The following is a 20,708-nucleotide window of genomic DNA, read 5'->3' as shown; positions in this document are numbered from 1 at the left end:
AGAAAAACTCCAACAAGTCTTAAAAGAAAAGGCTTAATATAAAAAAGAAAGAAAAGGACATAAAAATGGTCTCTCTGTATTAAGGTGACAAATACAGGCTCATTTGCTTAAAAGAAAAAAATGAATAAACAGCCTTATCCAAAAAGAATACAATTTAACACATTCCAGCAACTACACATATGTAAATACAAAAGAAAACAATATAAACCTATGGTCTTTCTATCTTTGTACTTACAACTTGGAAACAGAAGATTAGAAAGCTGGAGATAGAAAAATCACTCTCATAGCCGAGAGGGCACAGACACAAGACAAAGAACTCACACCCAAAATTTCCCTCCACCCAGATTTGAAAAAGTCTTGTTTCCTGATTGGTCCTCTGGTCAGGTGTTTCAGGTTACTCCTTTCCAAGTGAAAGAGACATTAACCCTTAGCTATCTGTTTATGACATACCCCTGACTCAATGCCCCCTTGAAGTCAATAGAAGTCCACTGACTCCAATGGACACTGGATTGGGCCCAGGAGAGGCTAACCTCTTCTGTGGTATACTCTGAAAAAACAGGCTTGACAATTACAAGGAAGAGAATTTGTTAGTGCTAAACAAGAAGATACAATATTTTTAAAATTACAAACAAACCCAGACATTTTCTTTGAGTTTTTCTAATTCTGCTGCCTTCAAATCATTTCTATATTTTGCTACTTTGTTTAAAAGAATGACCCTGCTAAAATAATTTGAATGACAATTTTACAGTTTCCTTGCTCTGCTTTACAAACCTCTTGGATATCTCATTATGCTAGGGTGGGTACCATCCTTCTCACTGGCTGACCTTTGGTTATATAAGTGTGTATGGCATCAGAACATACCGTTAAAAACCATATGCTTTAAAATCTCTCATGCAGCAATGGCTCATTCAGACCTTCTCATTGGACATCGAGACTCTTCACAGTGGTCAAAGACAGACACATCCATCACTCATCATTCCCTCCTCTGCCCCCCGAAAACAATCCATTGGTTTTAAGAAAGGGTGGCTATGTCAACTCTGACAAGACAAGCTAGTTAGAGAGAGATAGAGAAAGCTCTCATCATTTTGGCTTGAAGATGGCTTGGTTTTTTTGTTTTTGTTGGTTTGCTTTTTGTTTGAATGCTACAGCCTGCTCTAATATAATAGCATGGAATACTGGGCTTCTACCGTGCCTTGTTCCTCTTCTGAAAGGAAAAGCATGGAAGATGGCTGGTATAATTAATGTGCAGTTCCAACTCCATAGTCCCATCATCCCGTATAAATATTTTAAAATAGAGGTGTGTAAACATCTCTACTTTGTTCTCCTTTTAATTGGCCTGATTAATGCTACAGGACCATCATTGTGTGGTGCCTCTCCATTAAAAAAGCAAGAAACAGATGTGATTGTTTCATTTTATCCTCCACACCAGCTGCAATTATTCAATTTGGGGGCTTGATTTCAAAAGGATTTTTCTTTTTTTTCTTTTCCTGTTGCATGTCACTTTGCTTACAACAGCTAGAACAAATGTACTTCCAATTAGGAACAAACTGTGAGATAGTTTTAGGATTGCAACAATGAGCTATATCACTCATCAGGAAAGGTCACTCTCTTTGTTGCTAATCTTGTCCAATAATTTGTTAGTCCAGACTGAGGGTAATACAACCTCCTGTCACTAACTGGATAAATGCAGTAGAAATATCTAGTGCAATAATCGACATAGGGTAGGCACTGAGACATGAGCAGGGATGGGGATGTGGCTCTCCAGGAAGAGACCTTCACAGGCCTCCACATACCAAGCCGGTTGTGAAGGCAGGAGGTGTACAAGGATAGTCATATATTTGTCTTATCTAATTCAAGGTGTGAGGCGTCTCTTGAGTGAACTCTGATGGCTAAGGGAGGCTTTTTGCTTGTAGCTGAATAATTTGCTTCTTTGCCTATGTGGCTGTACAAAGGTTTTCCAGCTCTTTTGGAGCCCTCCATGCAGGATGAACAGATGGTCTGAACTCCTGATGGCTTGTGTCCTTGTCAGGTGTATGGATAACACTTGCCTCATATTTAGGAATCTTTTCTTTCTTGCCTCTGGAAAATGGATAAAAAGATAGACCACCTCTTGAGCTGGGTTGAAGTTGGAAAGACCCTTTGGAAGGATGTAAAGGGCTTTTTTGCTCACTACTCTGTCCTAGTGACAAACAGATGCCATACCAGAAGCTTGTAGGGAGAGGTTTTTTCAAATGTAGCTAAGTGATTAGAAGCACCAGTTCCATTGACTTTCAGTGGGACTTATGCTCTGAAGTGAGTTTGGCACTTTTGCAATTTCCCCACCCCTTTGAGAAAAAGGGGCCTGTAACTCCATCATGATCCCGGCTGAGATTTTACCAGGAACGTTTTCTTTAAAATGAGAAACTTATTTGATGCTTTATTCCAGGGTTTGGAGGGATGACAAGTAAGGGTTCTATGGACTGTGGACCTGAATTTATAGGGCTAGTTTATTACGGCTCACCAATGATCTGACCAGAAAATATAGCAAGTTAGCAGGCTAGCCTCATGACAAGGTTACAGTCTGGAACTTCAGCTTAATTTTGTTAACTGCTGAATAACTCTGGCTCCTTCCAGGTTATCTCTACTAAGACATACAATGACTGTTCAGCCTTTCCTTGCCTAACACTAACAACTAAATCTGGTACCATAACAAATTTGCAGTCAGTCCTTGTCCAGGACATTCTAGAGAAAGTGCAAAAAGTCAGTAAAAAAGCCAAGGGGACTCATCTGTCTTTCTCTGGATAGGCCCTGAAAACAAGAATGCTCTTGTAGCAGAGAATATAGACTTCTGGACAACAGGACTCCACTGGCCATCACATACAGTCCCCAGCTAAAACCCCTCCAATGCATCATCAGGGATCTATAACCCATCCTGGACAATGATCCCACACTTTCACAGGCCTTAGGTGGCAGGCCAGTCCTCGCCCACAGACAACCTGCCAACCTGAAGCATATTCTCACCAGTGACTGCACACCGCACCACAGTAACTCTAGCTCAGGAACCAATCCATGCAACAAACCTCGATGCCAACTCTGCCCACATATCTACACCAGCAACACCATCACAAGACCTAACCAGATCAGCCACACCATCACCGGTTCATTCACCTGCACATCCACCAATGTAATATACACCATCATATGCCAGCAATGCCCCTCTGGCTCTGTACATCGGCCAAACTGGACAGTCTCTACGGAAAAGGATAAATGGACACAAATCAGATATTAGGAATGGCAATATACAAAAATCTATAGGAGAACACTTCAACCTCCCTGGCCACACTATAGCAGACCTTAAGGTGGCCATCCTGCAGCAAAAAAACTTCAGGACCAGACTTCAAAGAGAAACTGCTGAGCTTCAGTTCATCTGCAAATTTGACACCATCAGCTCAGGATTAAACAAAGACTGTGAATGGCTTGCCAACTACACAACCAGTTTCTCCTTCCTTGGTTTTCACACCTCAACTGCTAGAACAGGGCCTCATCCTCCCTGATTGAACTAACCTCATTATCTCTAGCTTGCTTGCATATATATACCTGCCCCTGGAAATTTCCACTACATGCATCCGACGAAGTGGGTATTCATCCACGAAAGCTCATGCTCCAAAACGTCTGTTAGTCTATAAGGTGCCACAGGATTCTTTGCTGCTTTTACAGGTCCAGACTAACACGGCTACCCCTCTGATACTAGACTTCTGCATGTACACAGTGTTGTGGTTACCATCTGCTCCAAGGGAACAGTTTCTCTCATGCCCAGCCACTCAAGAGTCAAGCTGGAAAATACAGGTGACCAGGATGGGTATTCATGGAGAACTGCTTGTTGAGAGAAAAGAGATGAGTTCTGGAGTTCCAGGAGCATCATACTCTCTGCTTGACAATAACATTTTTGTGCCACTATCTGACCAAATTGAGTTTCTCAGACGAAAAGGCCAGCCTACATGGTGATATTTGTGGACAAAAATACTTCATTAGCAATATGGTAAACTAACCCCAGTGGAACTTGCATGGCCCCCACCAAAGCAATTGTTCATTCCAGGTCCTAATGAGGCAAGAGGTCAGTGGCAATGGGACAATCCTGCTCAGCTGGCAGGGATGATGTCCTATGGCACCGCCCCGCTCCTAAAAGCAAAATCTCTTGCCTGAGGAAGGGGTGCCCAAAGATAATCCCATCATTTTGCAACTTCTAGTTTCAGGTCTGGTGGAGGAGTCAGAAAGGCTGAGTGCAGCCCTAGTTGGGATAAGGGTACTTGTGTAAGTGAGTGTAGGGGATCACCAATGGTACAGGCTGCACAGAGTCCACCATTAGGAGTATAGCTAGCCTGTAATTATGGCCAGTGGCACAAGCTGAGCTTTCAAACTCCAGGACATATGGCTCTGACAATAAGACAGACCTGCCTGCTCAGTACTGAACTGAACATTCACATAAACCAGATCTTGAAGAGCATACAACAAGCTTTTAAGTATTCTTGATTATCTAGTTTTGAGCTGTCAATAGGGACTCAGTCTGCTGAATGGGGACAAAGACTCAGACCCTGGAGAGGACTAGTGTATAACCATGAACACCACCTGTATCTAACCTGTTCTTCTGCAGAGGTGCCTGTTTTAAAAGTTCTCTAAACCAAGGCTCAAGGCTCTGTGCTGGAAGGAGTTTGAAAGTGGACTAATTTTTGTGGCCTGTTTGTTGAGGATGATAACCACATCTGAGGAGTAGGAGACTCAGACCAGCAGCCCACTCTGTATGGAACTCTTACAGAGATCCCTCATGGCCTGATTTCAGAAATGCTGTGCACCAACAGCTCCAACTAACCTCAGCAGGCACTCTGGGGACTGAGACCTCTCAAAACAAAGGTCTAATCTTATCGACAAAAAAAAAGAGAGTAGCAGAAAATATATATTATATCTGGTCAATAACAATATTGACAAGATAGAAAATAATAGACAAAATCCTTCTCAGTGGAAGCTTCTACCTAGTCAACTGTATTGCTGCATTGATACAGTTCCCTTCATAAGGGCAGATGTCACAACGTTTTGTTATCCTTGTCTCTCTCTCTCTGTCTGCTGGTAAGAGGCCATATTGTGCACTGTGTGGACTACTGACTAGTCCCTGGAAAGAACATTTGTGTGTGGTTTTATATGTTTTATATAAATATTTTAATACTACTTTTAATTTATTTGTATGATTCTTATGTAGATCTAGGAGTGATGTATGGTAGAATAGATTCATCTTGCTATGCCTTGTGATGCTGATTTAGTTGGTGTTGGTCCTGCTTTGAGCAGGGGCTTGGACTAGCTGACCTCCTGAGGTCTCTTCCAACCCTAATCTTCTATGATTCTATGATTTTAAAAGGAAACTGCCCCTTAAGCATGTCCCTCATGCAGAAAGATACTCTCTCCTGAATTCAGAAGGCTTGTGTGTACCCACAACATGGGTGAACCAAGTTACCGTTACAAATCCCTTTTCCCCATTCTTGGATTCATAAAAAAACATCCAATAGCCAGAGGCAGATATGTTTTATTTTCCAAAACTGATGAGAATAAGCATACATTTTAATAACATTTCAGTTTGATTCAAGTAAAGCCATGCAGGTCAAGTAATGCACTGTTAAGGTTTCAGATAAATTCAGTTTATGAAGGCCCAAGGAAAAAGACTGCCATTTTGACCGAGGAGTGACTAGTAGTTTTCATGTCAGTGACCAAGATTAGGAAGTGACTGTCTATGGTCAGATTTACATCACTTGTCTATTGAAGCACAGATCAAATGTTTTACTTCTTCAGAGCCAGTCTGATATCTAACTGAAATGCTAGAGGAATGGGCTCTTAAAAAACATTCTTGTCCTTTCCCAAATCAAATTGCAATGGGAGAAATAGCCAAGTCATCATGAGCAAAAAGTATCAAAGGGGTAGCCGTGTTAGTCTGGATCTGTAAAAGCAGCAAAGAGTCCTGTGGCACCTTATAGACTAACAGATGTTTTGGAGCATGAGCTTTCGTGGGTAATTCACCCACGAAAGCTCATGCTCCAAAATGTCTGTTAGTCTATAAGGTGCCACAGGACTCTTTGCTGCTTTTACATGAGCAAAAAGGGAAATCAAGTGTCAAAAAAAGCTAAAAAAACCACAACAGCTTGTGAATATATAAAAAATTAAATGTCGTGATGATCATTTGAATTGGATAAAGCTATGAATTAAATAAGCTGACCTTCTGAAAGTTATAATCCTTTCATTAAGACAGACTTAGTAGGAAAATCATAGAACAGCAACCTGTGTAATGACACACTGAAATACACACAATTTGTGGTGAGACACAAAAGATACATTGGGGTGATGAGGACCTCTGAGGGGGGTTGGGGGGGATGGAGGGGGGAGAAGTCCTGCTGAAAAAAACCTTGGGAGTTCCAGGCTTACAGCTCTGGTTACTGCAGAGTCAGAGCACTCTACAACCACATCCCCAGTGTGTACCCTTCCTGATTGGGAAGAACAGCCCCTAGAGACAAGATGGTAATTGAGTTTCTAAATGGCTGTCAAGGCCATCTGGTGGGATGGTAGATTTTGAGAGGCATAATACAGAGTGTGCTAAGACCAAGAACTCATTTCATATAGGTCACTGAACATCAATCAGAAAGTAACAACTTTCAGCCTTTACCAATCTGACCCAGTGACCTAGAGGTAAAAAAACTCCATATCCCATTATAAATTGCCTGAGTCCTTCTGGGACATAGTTATCTGAAACCTATGTAAATCAATCTTCCTATTGAGATAAGCATCAGTGTTATGATAATATTATCTTGAGCTATACTGAAAAAAAAAGCTATATATGATTTACAGGCGTGAGAGGATCTATTTCATGAGTTATGTTAAAATTCATGGTATTTCAGATGGTAACTATGAAACTGGGATCATAGCTATATGGTTCACAGATTAAATTCATAAATAGAGTAAGGAAGAAAAATAGCAGCTTGCAAAAATGCATTATTATTTACATTGCTAGACATGTACAGACAATCACAAAACTGATTTACAAGCAGACACCTTCACATAGGTCAAGTACCAGCGCATTCCTTTTCTTTGGCACAGCTAATCCATCTGAAGAAATAAACAAGATGGTTGAGGACTGGCATGTTTACTCGCTGCACCCATCCTAAAAGTAACTGACAATACAGTGCCCTTTGACGGAGACCCAGCTAATAGCCTATAAGGCCTTCCATCTTATCTGACAAAATTAACTAACAAGATTTCTTGCACATGCCCTGTTTTCGCTAATTGCTCCAAGTTGTATCATGTTGGTATTTTTACTTGAAAATTTGGTTTTGTTTCACAAGTAATGTCTGATTATATAGCTTCCTTGCTGACTTTTTCTAACAAATGATTGGCCAGCATGATCTATCTGCAGTCTGCGCTGACTTGATAATGACTTTGTCCAAGAAGAGACAGAGGAAGTAAAAGAATTTCCTTCCCATTCATGAGATCTTCACAATTTACCTCCTTGCTTCACCTCTCTTTTGGCAGGCCCACCTTGGCTCACTTCCCCAGATCTCAAAATGAAAGGGAAATGAGGTGTTATGATTTTACATACTTAAGGGGCAAATATAGCAAGTTTGTATTGCTTGCCTTCAACTTAAATGTAAATACTCATAATTAACTGTTTGGATAGTGAACCTTTCTATGGTACACTGAGCAGCTTAAAGGTAAGATGTGAGCTTCATTCTAAACTGGTCAATTATACATAAAAATAGCACTAGTTATGGAGCACATTTTCAGATTTACTGAGGCTTTTTCCGTATCAGAGATCTGATTGAATATTGACAGGACATGATTTAGGATTCCAGGTAATCTTGCAAAACAATCTTATTGAAATAGTCCTTGCATTTATATTTGTTGCTCTTTAAAAATCACTACATGGAAAATAGATGTACCTGAATTCAGAACAGGTAGGGGAAAAATAAGAAGAGCAGAAGAGGCAGGAAAGTGCACATGCACAAACAAACTGCACAATCTGACAAACACTATTTCAACACCAAAGCCTTTCCTCAAGAATAATATTAGTATTGTTTGGATGAACACTGTTCATCCACCACCTCTTTTCCCTCAGCACCAGACAGTAAAAAACGTTTCCAGGTGCATGAGATCTACTGGATCACATGTCTACAGTAACAAGTACCACCATAGTTACTGTGGAACTCAGTAGAAGGGTTAAAGTGCGAAGTCTCAAAAATACACAGATCACATGTCTCTCTACTGTCCTGATGTCTTTGACTTCCGCCCTGAAGTCTTTGGTTGACCAGGTCTCTTTTCATGGCTGGGGGCTGGAGTAATGGGGAATTGTAATCCATATCCATTATATCCATCTAGGAAGACACATTGGAAGAAGCGGACTGGAGCTAGGAAAACAAAGAAGAGAAACAATTTGTTAATATGTACAGTTTCCAGATGGTGAGCCTGACTCACCACCGTATTACTCCAGTTTAATGCTCATGTAACTCCATTAACTTCAACTGTGTTACGCTGGCATAAAATTGGAGTAACATGGTAAGAAACTAGACTAAGTCAGCAACAGGAAAACCTGAATGGGATTTTTAGCTAAAGTCAATATGTTCTCAACACTCTGAAACCTTTATAGCACAACTGAGAGTGGTCCATATTATATTCAACATTTCCCTTAGATATACTCTGTTTAGCTGTCCCAATTTTGTTCCCTGGAATGGCTTCACTGTATGTGTTTAAAGGCCCTTCAACCCAAGCATCCATTTAATGACTCTGTATTTCAGTGACCCATTCTGAATGCTCTGAAGAGTTCTATCAAATATTCATGGTTGGAGATATGCAAGTAATTGTTCCAAATGACCAGCCCTATCATTTCTTCAGAACTTTGGCATCATACATGGAAGTATCTCTTTCCCAGGGTTTTAAGATATAGGGAATTTTTGCTACCTTTGTGTCACTTGAGACTCAGCCTTTTGTAGTTATACTTTTTTTCCATTACCTTCTCAGCTCTTTTAAAGGATCAGAAGAATATGGTCTTTCAGCTCAAAGTCAAAAGATAAAATGCCTAATTTGTCAGGAAGGTTGAATTTTGTAACTGCATTGGAATGTTAATTGCACTCTGGAATTAAAGTTTTCCATGGAATGACTATTACACGTTTGGGAAAATGAAAGGAGAAATGCTGGTACTAGATAGAAAGTAGTTCTCATGCAATTGATTTTCTGGTGCCTATATCTTATTCTTTCCTGTTCACTCAATATAAGAAAGTTTAGCTCTTCGATCTAACATGAAACAGACTGCAGGGCTTCCCTGTAATAGAAACTCAGAAGCAAGGTCTGTTTATTGACTGCCAAATCCCATTAAATGGAGGAGCACTGCACGGTTTGTCACAAATGCCAGTGTATTCACTTGAGCAATTTCTCCCTCTCTGGTCTTTTCGCCTGATGCACAGGAAGGTTAGTTCTTTGTCCAGCTCAATATCACACATCATAACTGTACTAGATACATTTGATGCTTCTGAAAATGACTAGATGACCTATCTAACAAAATATCCAGTTGACGCTGATTGTTATAAAGAAAAATAATTTACAGCAAGGAAATCACCAATTACGAACTCACCTTTGTCTTTTTTAATGGATATTATTTCTGCATATTCTTCTAATGGATATAAAAATAAGAAAGTCAGTCAATAATTGGTTCTTTTTGTTTTACCAAGCAGGCAACCAGTATGTCATGCACTTGCTAGTTGCAAATAAATATTATATTTAAAAATATTTAAAGGGACAAAGTACCCAACATGCTATAAATACTGGAATTTTAAAACTCTTGCTTTGTGCATGTTTCCAGGTGCAAGCCTGGTCTATCACAGGGGTGGCCAAATTGTGGCTCATGAGCGAAGTGCGGCTCTTTTACAAGTAAACAGTTAAAGTGCAGCTCATAGAGTCTCCCATGCCCCCCGCCACATTCTCCATCTACCACACTTGGTGGGTAGCTCAGGACTTCTGCCTTGCAGCAGGGTGGTGGAGTAGGGGCTTCTGCCAGCGGAAAATGGGGTCTCAGGGCTTCAGCAGGAGCGGGACTGAAGTCCTGAGCTCTAGTAGGTGACTCTCATGGGGCAGAAGCCTCAAACCCCACCAGGCTTGCCCCAGCTCTCAAACTTCTGAATATTGTCCTACATGGCTCAGAGGATCACGAAGTTTGGCCACTCTGGTTTATGATAAGAGTCCTTTTAAACAAAGCTCTTGTAGGAGTAGGGAAAATAAGACAGAATTTTCTGGTGAAGTTATACTAAACCTGACCGTTCTACAATCCTCAGCTCTTCTGATTTATATGGTCATTTCACTTAAAAGTCTGATTTACAAGCTACTGTTAGTAGCCACTAAATTACTGGAGAGTGGGGACATTTAGATAATTTGGCCTTTAGGAAGAGGTTATATAGGGTGTGCCTTGGTGCTGAACATGAAAAGTCGCTGCTGAAAAAAAAGTGTTAAAAACTTCAAATTGCTTGGAAGAACTATCACATATTTAGGATCCTTCTGAATCAAATAGTATCATACAGCATGACAATGGCCTAGATTCTGTTATTCCTGAGTTCCTTTTAAAGTTGGTTTCTTCTGTTTAGTTAGCATGTTTATGCTACTCAACCTCAAAATGTTGTATAGTTTGACCAGAGGTCAGGTGACCTCTTATTTATTGTGTTCAAAAAGATTCAACAAATTTCAGTCTAATTAAGGAACTCATTGCATATAAAGGACCAGTTCTTTTTCCTTTAAGTCAGGTATGGCTACAGTGCCCTCCTCCTCAGCTGTGCAGAAGATTAGGTGGGTAAGTTCATTCTTCTGTGAGTGTAAAATGCATATCCAGATTGAGCCTCTGCATGTGGAAGGAAGAGCAAAAGTTTCTGTGCCTGACACTCCCTCCACAAGAAAATGGTTGGAGCCAGGGTTCCCTTTCTTTCTCCACATGCCAGACAGACAGCAGAAGTGGCTGGCTATAATAGGACGAGGAGCATGCTGCACTCTGTGAATGCTACTGCAGACTACTCTCCTCCCCACTAGTGTGAGAGGTTCTCTGGAGGAATTGTGCTTCTGAGTGGCTGGCACAATGCTTTGTGGAGCTTCCCCTTCAGCAGCACACTGCCTCTTGCTCAGAGGGTAAAGTCAGCAGGAGTAAATTAAGCAGATTTGATCCCTAGAAGAAAATACATAAATTCTGGTGCAAATATAGTAAGCTGTTTCACACCTTAAAGGAGAGTTAGTAGATATTTTTATCAGTGTACACAGTTTAATAAACCAGGAAGCTATACAACTAAATTAATATGCAGCAATATGAGGATATTTCCATTGGAACTTCCAGAGGAACTTTTTCCCCTCCAACATGCCTTTCTGGGGCTTGCCCTTTAAACTTGACCAAGCCAATCAGCAGCAGCCCTACAGTTGTCATTTTGCAAATGACTGCTATCTCTCTTCCTCTTCCTTCTTGCTGGTAAGCATCTGTAATGACTTCTGTTTTGTTTTCCTTTTTCCATTGCTGAGAAGATGGCACATTCTCTCTGTTTTCAATCAATGAAAAATTGAGTTATCTGCTCTTGCACACGGCACCATCTTTCTTATTTGTTAGGCAAGCAAAGCAAGTGTAGATAAGCTTCAAGGCTCAGATTCTCAAAAGGTATTTAGGTACTTAATCCTCACTGAATTCAGTTGGAGTTAGGCCCCTAAATACCTTTAAGGATCTGGGCCTTATAGTAGGAACAGTTCTCCTGAAAACAGGAAGGGGGAAAGTGGTTTTCAGAAAAGACAGTTACTCACCTTTGTAACTGTTGTTCTTCGAGATGTGTTGCTCATATCCATTCCAGTTAGGTGTGCGCGCTGCGCGTGCACGTTCGTCGGAAACTTTTTATCCTAGCAACTCCAGTGGGCCGGCAGGTCGCCCCCTAGAGTGGCGCCGCCATGGCGCCTGATATATACCCCTGCCGGCCCACCCGCTCCTCAGTTCCTTCTTGCCGGCTACTCCGACAGTGGGGAAGGAGGGCGGGTGTGGAATGGATATGAGCAACACATCTCGAAGAACAACAGTTACAAAGGTGAGTAACCGTCTTTTCTTCTTTGAGTGATTGCTCATATCCATTCCAGTTAGGTGAATCCCAAGCCATACCTAGACGGTGGGGTCGGAGTGAGAAGTAGCGGCATGGAGCACTGCAGATCCGAAGGCCGCATCCTCTCTGGACTGCTGGACCAGGGCGTAGTGGGAAGCAAAGGTGTGGACCAATGACCAGGTCGCTGCCCGACAGATTTCCTGGATGGACACATGGGCGAGGAAAGCCAGTGACGACGCCTGCGCCCTGGTAGAGTGCGCAGTCACACGGCCCGTAGGAACGTGAGCCAAGTCATAGCAGGTCCTGATAGAGGACGTTACCCACGAGGATAACCTCTGCGAGGAAATGGGAAGCCCCTTAATGCGGTCCGCTATTGCCACGAAAAGCTGGGGGGATTTGCGGAACGGTTTGGTCCTCTCCACATAAAACGCGAGAGCCCGACGGACATCAAGCGAGTGGAGTTGTTGCTCCCTGCGTGAAGAATGAGGCTTCGGGAAAAAAACTGGGAGGAAGATCTCCTGGTTGACGTGAAAGGCTGAGACCACCTTGGGGAGAAAGGCAGGGTGCGGTCTCAGCTGCACCTTATCTTTATGGAAGACCGTATACGGGGGATCTACCGTGAGAGCCCGGATTTCCGACACCCATCTAGCTGAGGTAATGGCTACTAAAAAGGCAGTCTTCCAAGAAAGATAGAGCAGGGAGCAAGTCGCTAACGGCTCAAAGGGGGGCCCCATGAGCCAAGACAAAACCAGGTTAAGGTCCCAGGTAGGGGCAGGGGGTCGGACTTTAGGGTATAGACGTTCCAGCCCCTTAAGGAATCTAGTCACCGTCGGGTGAGAGAAAACGGAGCGGCCATCCCCACCCGGATGAAAGGTGGAGATAGCCGCCAGGTGGACCCGAAGGGACGATATCGCCAGGCCCTGTTGCTTGAGGGACCAAATATAGTCCAAAATATTGGCCACCGAAACTTCCATCGGGAGGAAACCCCTCTCCGTGCACCAACAGGAGAAACGCTTCCACTTGGCCGAGTACGTCGCTCTAGTGGAAGGCTTCCTGCTGCCCAAGAGTACCTCACGTACCGGGGTGGAGCAGCGTAACTCGGATCTGGTCAGCCACGCAGGAGCCACGCTGCTAGGTGCAGCGACTGGAGGTCCGGGTGACAGAGAGTACCGTGGTCCTGGGTGATCAGGTCCGGGTGAAGGGGCAGGGGAACTGGGTTGGCTATGGCCAGGTCCAGCAACATGGGGTACCAATGTTGCCTGGGCCACGCTGGGGCTACCATGATCACGCGGGCCCTGTCCCTGCGCACCTTCAGAAGGACCTTGTGGACCAGCGGGAACGGGGGGAACGCGTAGAAGAAGTGGGTCGTCCACAGAATAAGGAAGGCGTCCGCTATAGACCCAGGTTCCCGGCCCTGAAAGGAGCAGAACGCCTGGCATTTCCTGTTCCCCCTGGACGCGAAGAGGTCCACGCGGGGACAACCCCACCTCTGGAAGTTCGAGAGGGCGACGTCCGGGCGGAGGGACCACTCGTGCGCGAGGAAGGATCCGCTCAGGCGGTCCGCCAGCGTGTTCCGTACTCCGGGGAGGAAGGAAGCCGTGAGGTGAATGGAGTGGGCTATACAAAAGTCCCAGAGTCGCATCGCCTCGTGACATAGGGGAGAGGATCTGGTGCCGCCCTGCTTGTTGATATAGTACATGGTCGTCGTGTTGTCGGTGAATACCGTGACACAACGACCTCGAAGCTGGTGACAGAACGTTTGACAAGCAAGGCGGACCGCTCTCAACTCCCGCATGTTGATGTGTAGCTCCACCTCCTGCAGGGACCACAGGCCCTGTGTCCTCAGGGTTCCCAGGTGGGCCCCCCAGCCGAGATCTGAGGCGTCCGTCATTAGGGACACCGAGGGCTGGGGTGGGTGGAATGGGAGCCCCGCACACATGACGGACTGGTCTAGCCACCAATTGAGGTAATCCAACACCCCCTGGGGGATTGTGATAAGCATGTCTAGTGACTGCCTTGCCGGCCGGTAATGTGCGATGAGCCAAGACTGGAGGGGCCTCATGCGGAGCCGTGCATACCCTGTCACAAACGTGCAGGCCGCCATATGGCCTAACAGGGTTAGGCATGTCCGTATCGATGTCAGGGGGGCTGCCAGCAAGCGCTGAACGATCGCCGACAAGGACTGGAACCTGGGCAACGGTAGAAGGGCCCTGGCCAAGGTGGAGTCCAGGACGGCCCCAATGAACTCCACCCTCTGCGAGGGGAGCAGAGTGGACTTGTCCACGTTGATCATGAGGCCCAAGGTAGCAAACAGGCCAGTGATCCTGCGGACGTGGCTGCGGACCTGCAGCTCTGACGTGCCCCGAATTAGCCAATCGTCGAGGTAAGGGAACACGTGAATGCGACTGCGCCGAAGATGTGCCACAACGACAGCCATGCATTTTGTGAATACCCTCGGAGCCGTAGGGAGGCCAAACGGGAGGACCGCGAATTGGTAGTGATGGCGGTCGACCACGAACCGAAGGAAACGTCTGTGGTGTGGCCATATGGCAATATGAAAATAAGCGTCCTGCATGTCGAGGGCGGCATACCAGTCTCCAGGATCCAGGGATGGGATAATGGTCCCCAGGGATACCATGCGGAACTTCAACTTCACTAGATATTTGTTGAGCTCTCGCAGGTCGAGGATAGGTCTGAGGCCTCCCTTGGCCTTGGGGATCAGAAAGTAGCGGGAATAAAACCCCTTGCCCCTCTCGTTCTCCGGAACCGCCTCTATAGCTCCTTTGTCGAGGAGCGTCTGCACCTCCTGGCGGAGGAATTGCTCGTGAGAGGGGTCCCTGAAGAGGGACGAGGGTGGGGGGCGGGAGGGAGGAAAAGATATAAACTGCAGAGGGTATCCCGTCTGCACCGTGTGTAAGACCCAGCGGTCGGATGTTATTTGGGTCCATGCCTGGAGGAAAAATGAAAGGCGGTTGGAAAACGAGGGGGAAGGATCCATGGGGGACACTGGTACTACGTCCTCGGGCGCACCTTCAAACTGAAGGTTTAGGTCCAGGTGGGGCTTTACAGGAGCTTTGGTTTTGCCCCCCTTGATTCCCCGACTGCCTGCGCCTGCCATTTCTGCCGCGGCGCCTATTAAGGTCCTGCCGCTGGTGGAACTGGGGGTACGGCCGGCGCTGCTGCTGTTGTTGCGGCCGGAAGGGTCTGCGTTGCGTCCCAGGCGTGTGCATCCCAAGGGAGCGCATAATGACCCGATTGTCCTTGAGACTTTTCAGTCTTGGGTCTGTTTTCTCCGAGAACAGGCCCTGGCCTTCGAACGGGAGGTCCTGGATGGTGTATTGGAGCTCCAGTGGAAGGCCAGAAACCTGAAGCCAGGAGATGCGGTGCATCGTCACCCCCGAGGCGAGGGTACGGGCAGCCGAGTCCGCAGCGTCCAAGGAGGCCTGCAACGAGGTTCTTGCGACCTTCTTGCCCTCGTCAAGAATCGCCGCAAATTCTTGACGCGCCTCCTGTGGCAACAGCTCTTTGAACTTATCCGCTGCCACCCAAGAGTTAAAGGCGTAGTGGCTAAGAAGGGCTTGCTGGTTGGAAACCCTGAGCTGAAGGGCCCCCGTTGAATAGACCTTGCGGCCGAGGAGGTCCATATGCCTGGCCTCCTTGGATTTGGGGGCTGGGGCTTCCTGCCCATGATGCTCCCTCTCGTTCACCGACTGTACCACGAGGGAGCATGGTGTCGGGTGAACATGGAGGTACTCATAGCCCTTGGAGGGGGCCATGTACTTCCTTTCGACTCCCCGTGCAGTAGGGGGGATGGAGGCCGGCGATTGCCAGATCGTATTGGCGTTGGCCTGGATCGTTCGAATAAAGGGCAGGGCGACCCTAGTGGGAGCATCGGAGGAGAGGATGCTGACGACAGGATCCTCGATCTCAGAGACCTCCTCAGCTTGCAGGCTCAAGTTCTGTGCTACGCGCCTGAGGAGGTCCTGATGTGCCCTGAGATCTAGCGGAGGAGGGCTATTGGAAGAAATGCCTGCCACCGCCTCATCGGGAGAAGATGATGAGGAGACCCCCGGCAAGAGAGTGTCCAGCGGGGGGTCTGCCTCAGCCCTCGCCTCTGACTCCGGAGGGAGCTCAGGGTCTTGTTGTTTTGACCCATCCTCCCCGTCCAGGGAGTGGGGGGGGCGAGACAACGACGCCTCCGGCGCCCTGTGCTCTGTCGTCGCAGGCCTAGGAGGAAGCTGTTGGGGGCCCTGGGCTTGGTGATATGCCCAGGGTGTCCAGAACCCCTACTGCTGCGGTCCCTGGTCCTGTTGCGGAGGGTCTTGGAAAAGGGCCGCTTGTCTGTCAGTGCCCAGCGCATATACACTGTCAGCCTGCGATGACACCGACGGCTGTCTGGAAGGCCATGGAGGGGCCGACCGCGGCTGGTAAGAGTCTCCGCATCCTGGCGCCGAAGATGTTCTCGGTGCCGGACACCAGTACCGGGAGTCATACCGGTGCCGGGATCGGGACCGGGGTCTGTCTTGGACTCGGTGCCGGGATCGGGACCGGTGCCGGCCGCTGACTCGGTGCCGGGACTGGGACCAGGACCTGCCACCGACGCGGTGCCGGGAGGTCGACCGGGACCGGGACCTGCCACCAGCTCGGTGCCGGGAGGTCGACCGGGGTGCTGATCGACGGCGGGAATGGCTCCTAGAGTCCCGGTGCCGGTATCGGTGGCTGGAACCAGACCGGGACCGTCTGGAGGCCGATTGGTGCCGCGAGTACGACCGGTACCACCGAGGGGAGCGGTGCCGGGACTGCGAGCGGCGGCGAGATCTGGAGCGACCACGGTGCCGGGACCTCGACGGCGAGCATGAGTCCCAAGACAGCGCTCTCATCATTGGTTTGCCTCTGGACGCCACCCGCATCGGAGGTACCAGGGGTGGAGGCTGAGTTGGCTCAGTCAGGGCAATGAGGTCCCATGCCGAGGCGAAGGTCTCCGGCGTCGATGGGACCAATAGCTCAACCCCAGATCTTATGGGGGAGCTCGGCGGGACCGGACTCGACGGACCTTCCGGGCCCGGAGTCGACGGGATCCCTGTCGGTAGCGCCGCGGCAGATGTAGGTGCCGGGCGCTCCACTCGAGTCTGTCTGGATGAAGTTGCAGACTTCGAGGGCCTTGTTTCTGTACCCGGTGCCGGGGAAGGTCGGTGCCGGGGAGTCTTTCCGGTGCCGGCGCGATCCGGTGCCGGTGTCGAGGTGACGGTCTGCGAAGCTGCCGGGTCGAGTGCCGCTTCCATGAGGAGAGTCCTAAGTCTCTGGTCTCTCTCCTTCTTTGTTCTAGGCTTAAAAGCCTTACAAATGCAGCACTTGTCCGATATGTGCGATTCCCCCAGGCACTTTAGGCACGCGTCGTGGGGGTCGCTGGTCGACATCGGCTTCTTACAGGCCGCACATTGCTTGAAGCCCGGCGAACCAGGCATGAGCCCGGTGCCGGGTTCCGGGAAGGGCTACGGCCCAAAACGGCTAACAAATATTTACAAATATTATTTACACTATTTACTATATTACTACTTAACTAACTACACTTAACTACTAACTACAACTATAAACAGTAGAACAAGGAGAGCTAGGGACGTGGAGGACAGCTATGCCGCGCTCCACAGTTCCAACGACCGACACGGCGGTAAGAAGGAACTGAGGAGCGGGTGGGCTGGCAGGGGTATATATCAGGCGCCATGGCGGCGCCACTCTAAGGGGCGACCTGCCGGCCCACTGGAGTTGCTAGGGTAAAAAGTTTCCGACAAACGTGCATGCACGGCACGCACACCTAACTGGAATGGATATGACCAATCACTCGAAGAAGAATGATCCATTGTGTTAGGTGTATTGTTTTACTGTTTCCCTTTTTTTCTAGACAATACTATAAACTACAGAATATGTATTACCTATTACACTAGAAATGAGATCATGGCAACATTCTATATTTCTGCCTGGTGCTGCTGTATCCATGATATTGCTACTAAGTCCTAATATCCTGGTGTGCTCTGCTCACAGGAGCAGCACATCCATTTCCCATTTCTATGGGTACATCTTCACTACCGGCCATATCGGCGGGTAGCAATCAATTTCTCAGGGATCGATATATCGCGTCTCATCTAGACACTATATACCGATCCCCAAACACGCTCCTGTCGACTCCAGAAGTCCACCAACGTGAATGGCGGTAGCAGAGTCGACAGGGGGAGCCACGGACGTCGATCCCGCGCCATGAGGACGGTAGGTAACTCGATCTAAGATACTTTGACTTCAGCTACGCTATTCACGTAGCTGAAGTTGCATATCTTAGATCGATCCCCTCCCCTAGTGTAGACCAGCCCTATGTTAGTGTTAGTACTCCAGTGCATGAGCCCAGGTGCTCCATCCACATGTGATATTCTGTTCCTGACCCTCCATGTTAACTTTTGATTTTTTAGTGGTAGTCTTCAGAAATAACTAAAACTAAACCTACCACTAAGAAAACAAAAGCAATCAACACCATAACAAATTAAATGAATACATGAGGGCTAGGTTTATAGAAAGACTTAGGCGTCTAACTGGCGCTGTGTAATTACAGTGGAATAAAACAATCTGATTTTTTCTTCATGGTCTATTCAGTGTTTGGGTGATTCAGGAAGAAAAGACAAATGTCCCTAAATCTAAACTGAAGAAATGTTTCTGTTTCGATACAAAAACTAGATCTCTCAAGGTCCCATCCAGCCCTACTTTTCTATGATTCCAGTCCTGTTTCTTTGTGAATAAGAGCACTACTTGAGAATGAGAAGCAGGTCATGTAGGAGATATATTCTATTAAAGAGAAGTAGCTTTGTTCAGAAGAAATGGTGGTAGGCTTGTCAGAAAAATAATAGAGACTGTGTGACGGAAACAATCATTAGTAATTTTTGTTACTAGAGACTTGACGTTTGAACCAAAGTATTTCATTAACTGGTTTCCCTAATAACATTAAACAATTCAACAAAGCACAAAAATTCATAGCATTATAGAAATCATAGCATTAGAAGCAACTAATTAGTAAGCAATTAGGAATACGAGGGAAGAAGAGACAATTTCACTGGTTTCTTACTGATTACTTTCCATCTATTATGAATGCAAATACTGTATTTTTATTAAACAATCAAAAATTAAACATGCAGAGAAAATAATTACAGTATGTTCAAATTAATGGTTCTTCTAAGGTACTGATTTGACTGCTCAGTGGGGGCGGGGGCTGGGGGAGATTTGCCTGTGTTTTGCAACTTTGCCTATTTGGGCTCTCTCTAACACCTCAATGAAAATATACGACAGGCTGATCACAGAAAGCATTGTAGGAGGTGGAGACCTAAAGTGATCAGGAATCCTCTCTGAACAGCATGAACTTCACCACTGCTTTTTCATATATCCGCCAAAGTCATTACACGTGCATAATAAACATACAAGACAGCTTTATAACTGTCAATTAAATCTGAATACCAAAAGCTAAATGTTAGGGCTCCTGCAGTAGCAGAAATGTTCTTCCCTTCAAATCATCATATGGTGGATATTTAGACACTGGCTTCTCAATTTAAAAACAAAATGGAATTTTTTAAATAACATTTGACATACAAGTTCACCATTTTCTTCAATAACAAGAGTGCTTTTCTTAGAGCATTCACCCCCTTAGTTCTTATTGCTCAATGATACCAGAAAAATAATCTCGGTCAGGCCTCCAGGAAACAACCAACATACTTTAATGGGGGTGGGGGAACATCACACACATCAGCAGGGAAGGTCAGAAGCTTTCCAAATCAGTTCATGCATCCACTCTAAAATGACATTTTTCATCACTATAATGTTGTATCAGAGACAGCAGCAGAAAAACTGTCCCTCATGAGGATATTTCTTCCACATCTCATTTTCTGTCTTGGCTACACAATAAAAGAAATGCAGGCTGTACCTGAATGCACATCCTGAAAATAAACTGATGCCTTGTAACCTACTGTATGACAATTAATGCTGGAACTTTTCCTATATGCTCTCTCTCTTGGCAAACACTGTACTATAGTTCACATATCCCATTTAGTAGATGTACTATAAAGATAATTTAATCTGTTTAATTAAAAACTGCTATTAAAATTGGTATTTAGGATGGCCTCGTGATCGAATAGGGGAAATGTTATCACATGGAGTATGAGAGTTCACATCATATGTTTATGTTCAGTGACTCTCTCCTCCAAAGCGCATGGGCTGAAGCACCGCAGAAGAAGTACATTCTCTTCTGAGGGGGGGAGCAACTTGTGTCAGTGTTTGGTACCCACTCTAGTGAATTCCAAGACAACAACAATGGTCTGTGGAGGGAACTAGAGTCTAAGACCCTCTACTCAAGGGAAGGTCACTGACATGAGAATCTGAAGGCAGCAATGGAGGAAAAATAGAATGGAACCAAGAGGACAACTACAAGTCTTATTCATCAATATAGGAGGTGAGAGATGAGCAGGTGGGAGGGACCCATAAAATTACCCTTCACTGAAGCTCTCTCAAATCTTCACAGAACCTCACTATCAGGTGCAGTGTTTTTATGCCTATGACTCCAAGAGCCAA

At 46.1% G+C, this 20,708-nt stretch overlaps 1 protein-coding gene across 1 annotated transcript in view; it reads right to left on the bottom strand.

The window, feature by feature from the left end:
• Positions 1 to 5,535: 5,535 nt before the first annotated feature.
• Positions 5,536 to 20,708, bottom strand: part of LOC127050079 (triadin-like) — a 156,932-nt gene continuing 141,759 nt past the window's right edge. The window contains exons 35-36 of the mRNA XM_050951612.1: positions 9,635 to 9,673; positions 5,536 to 8,414 (exon numbers count right to left, since the gene is read on the bottom strand). Of these exons, the coding sequence (XP_050807569.1) occupies positions 8,269 to 8,414; positions 9,635 to 9,673 (185 nt within the window). The 3' untranslated portion in view covers positions 5,536 to 8,268. The remainder of the gene's footprint in view (positions 8,415 to 9,634; positions 9,674 to 20,708) is intronic.

Source organism: Gopherus flavomarginatus, chromosome 4 (genome assembly GCF_025201925.1).
Source record: "Gopherus flavomarginatus isolate rGopFla2 chromosome 4, rGopFla2.mat.asm, whole genome shotgun sequence".
Taxonomy (NCBI): domain Eukaryota; kingdom Metazoa; phylum Chordata; order Testudines; family Testudinidae; genus Gopherus; species Gopherus flavomarginatus.
The sequence above is the reverse complement of the archived record's forward strand: the minus strand, read 5'-3'. Positions and strand labels throughout refer to the sequence as shown.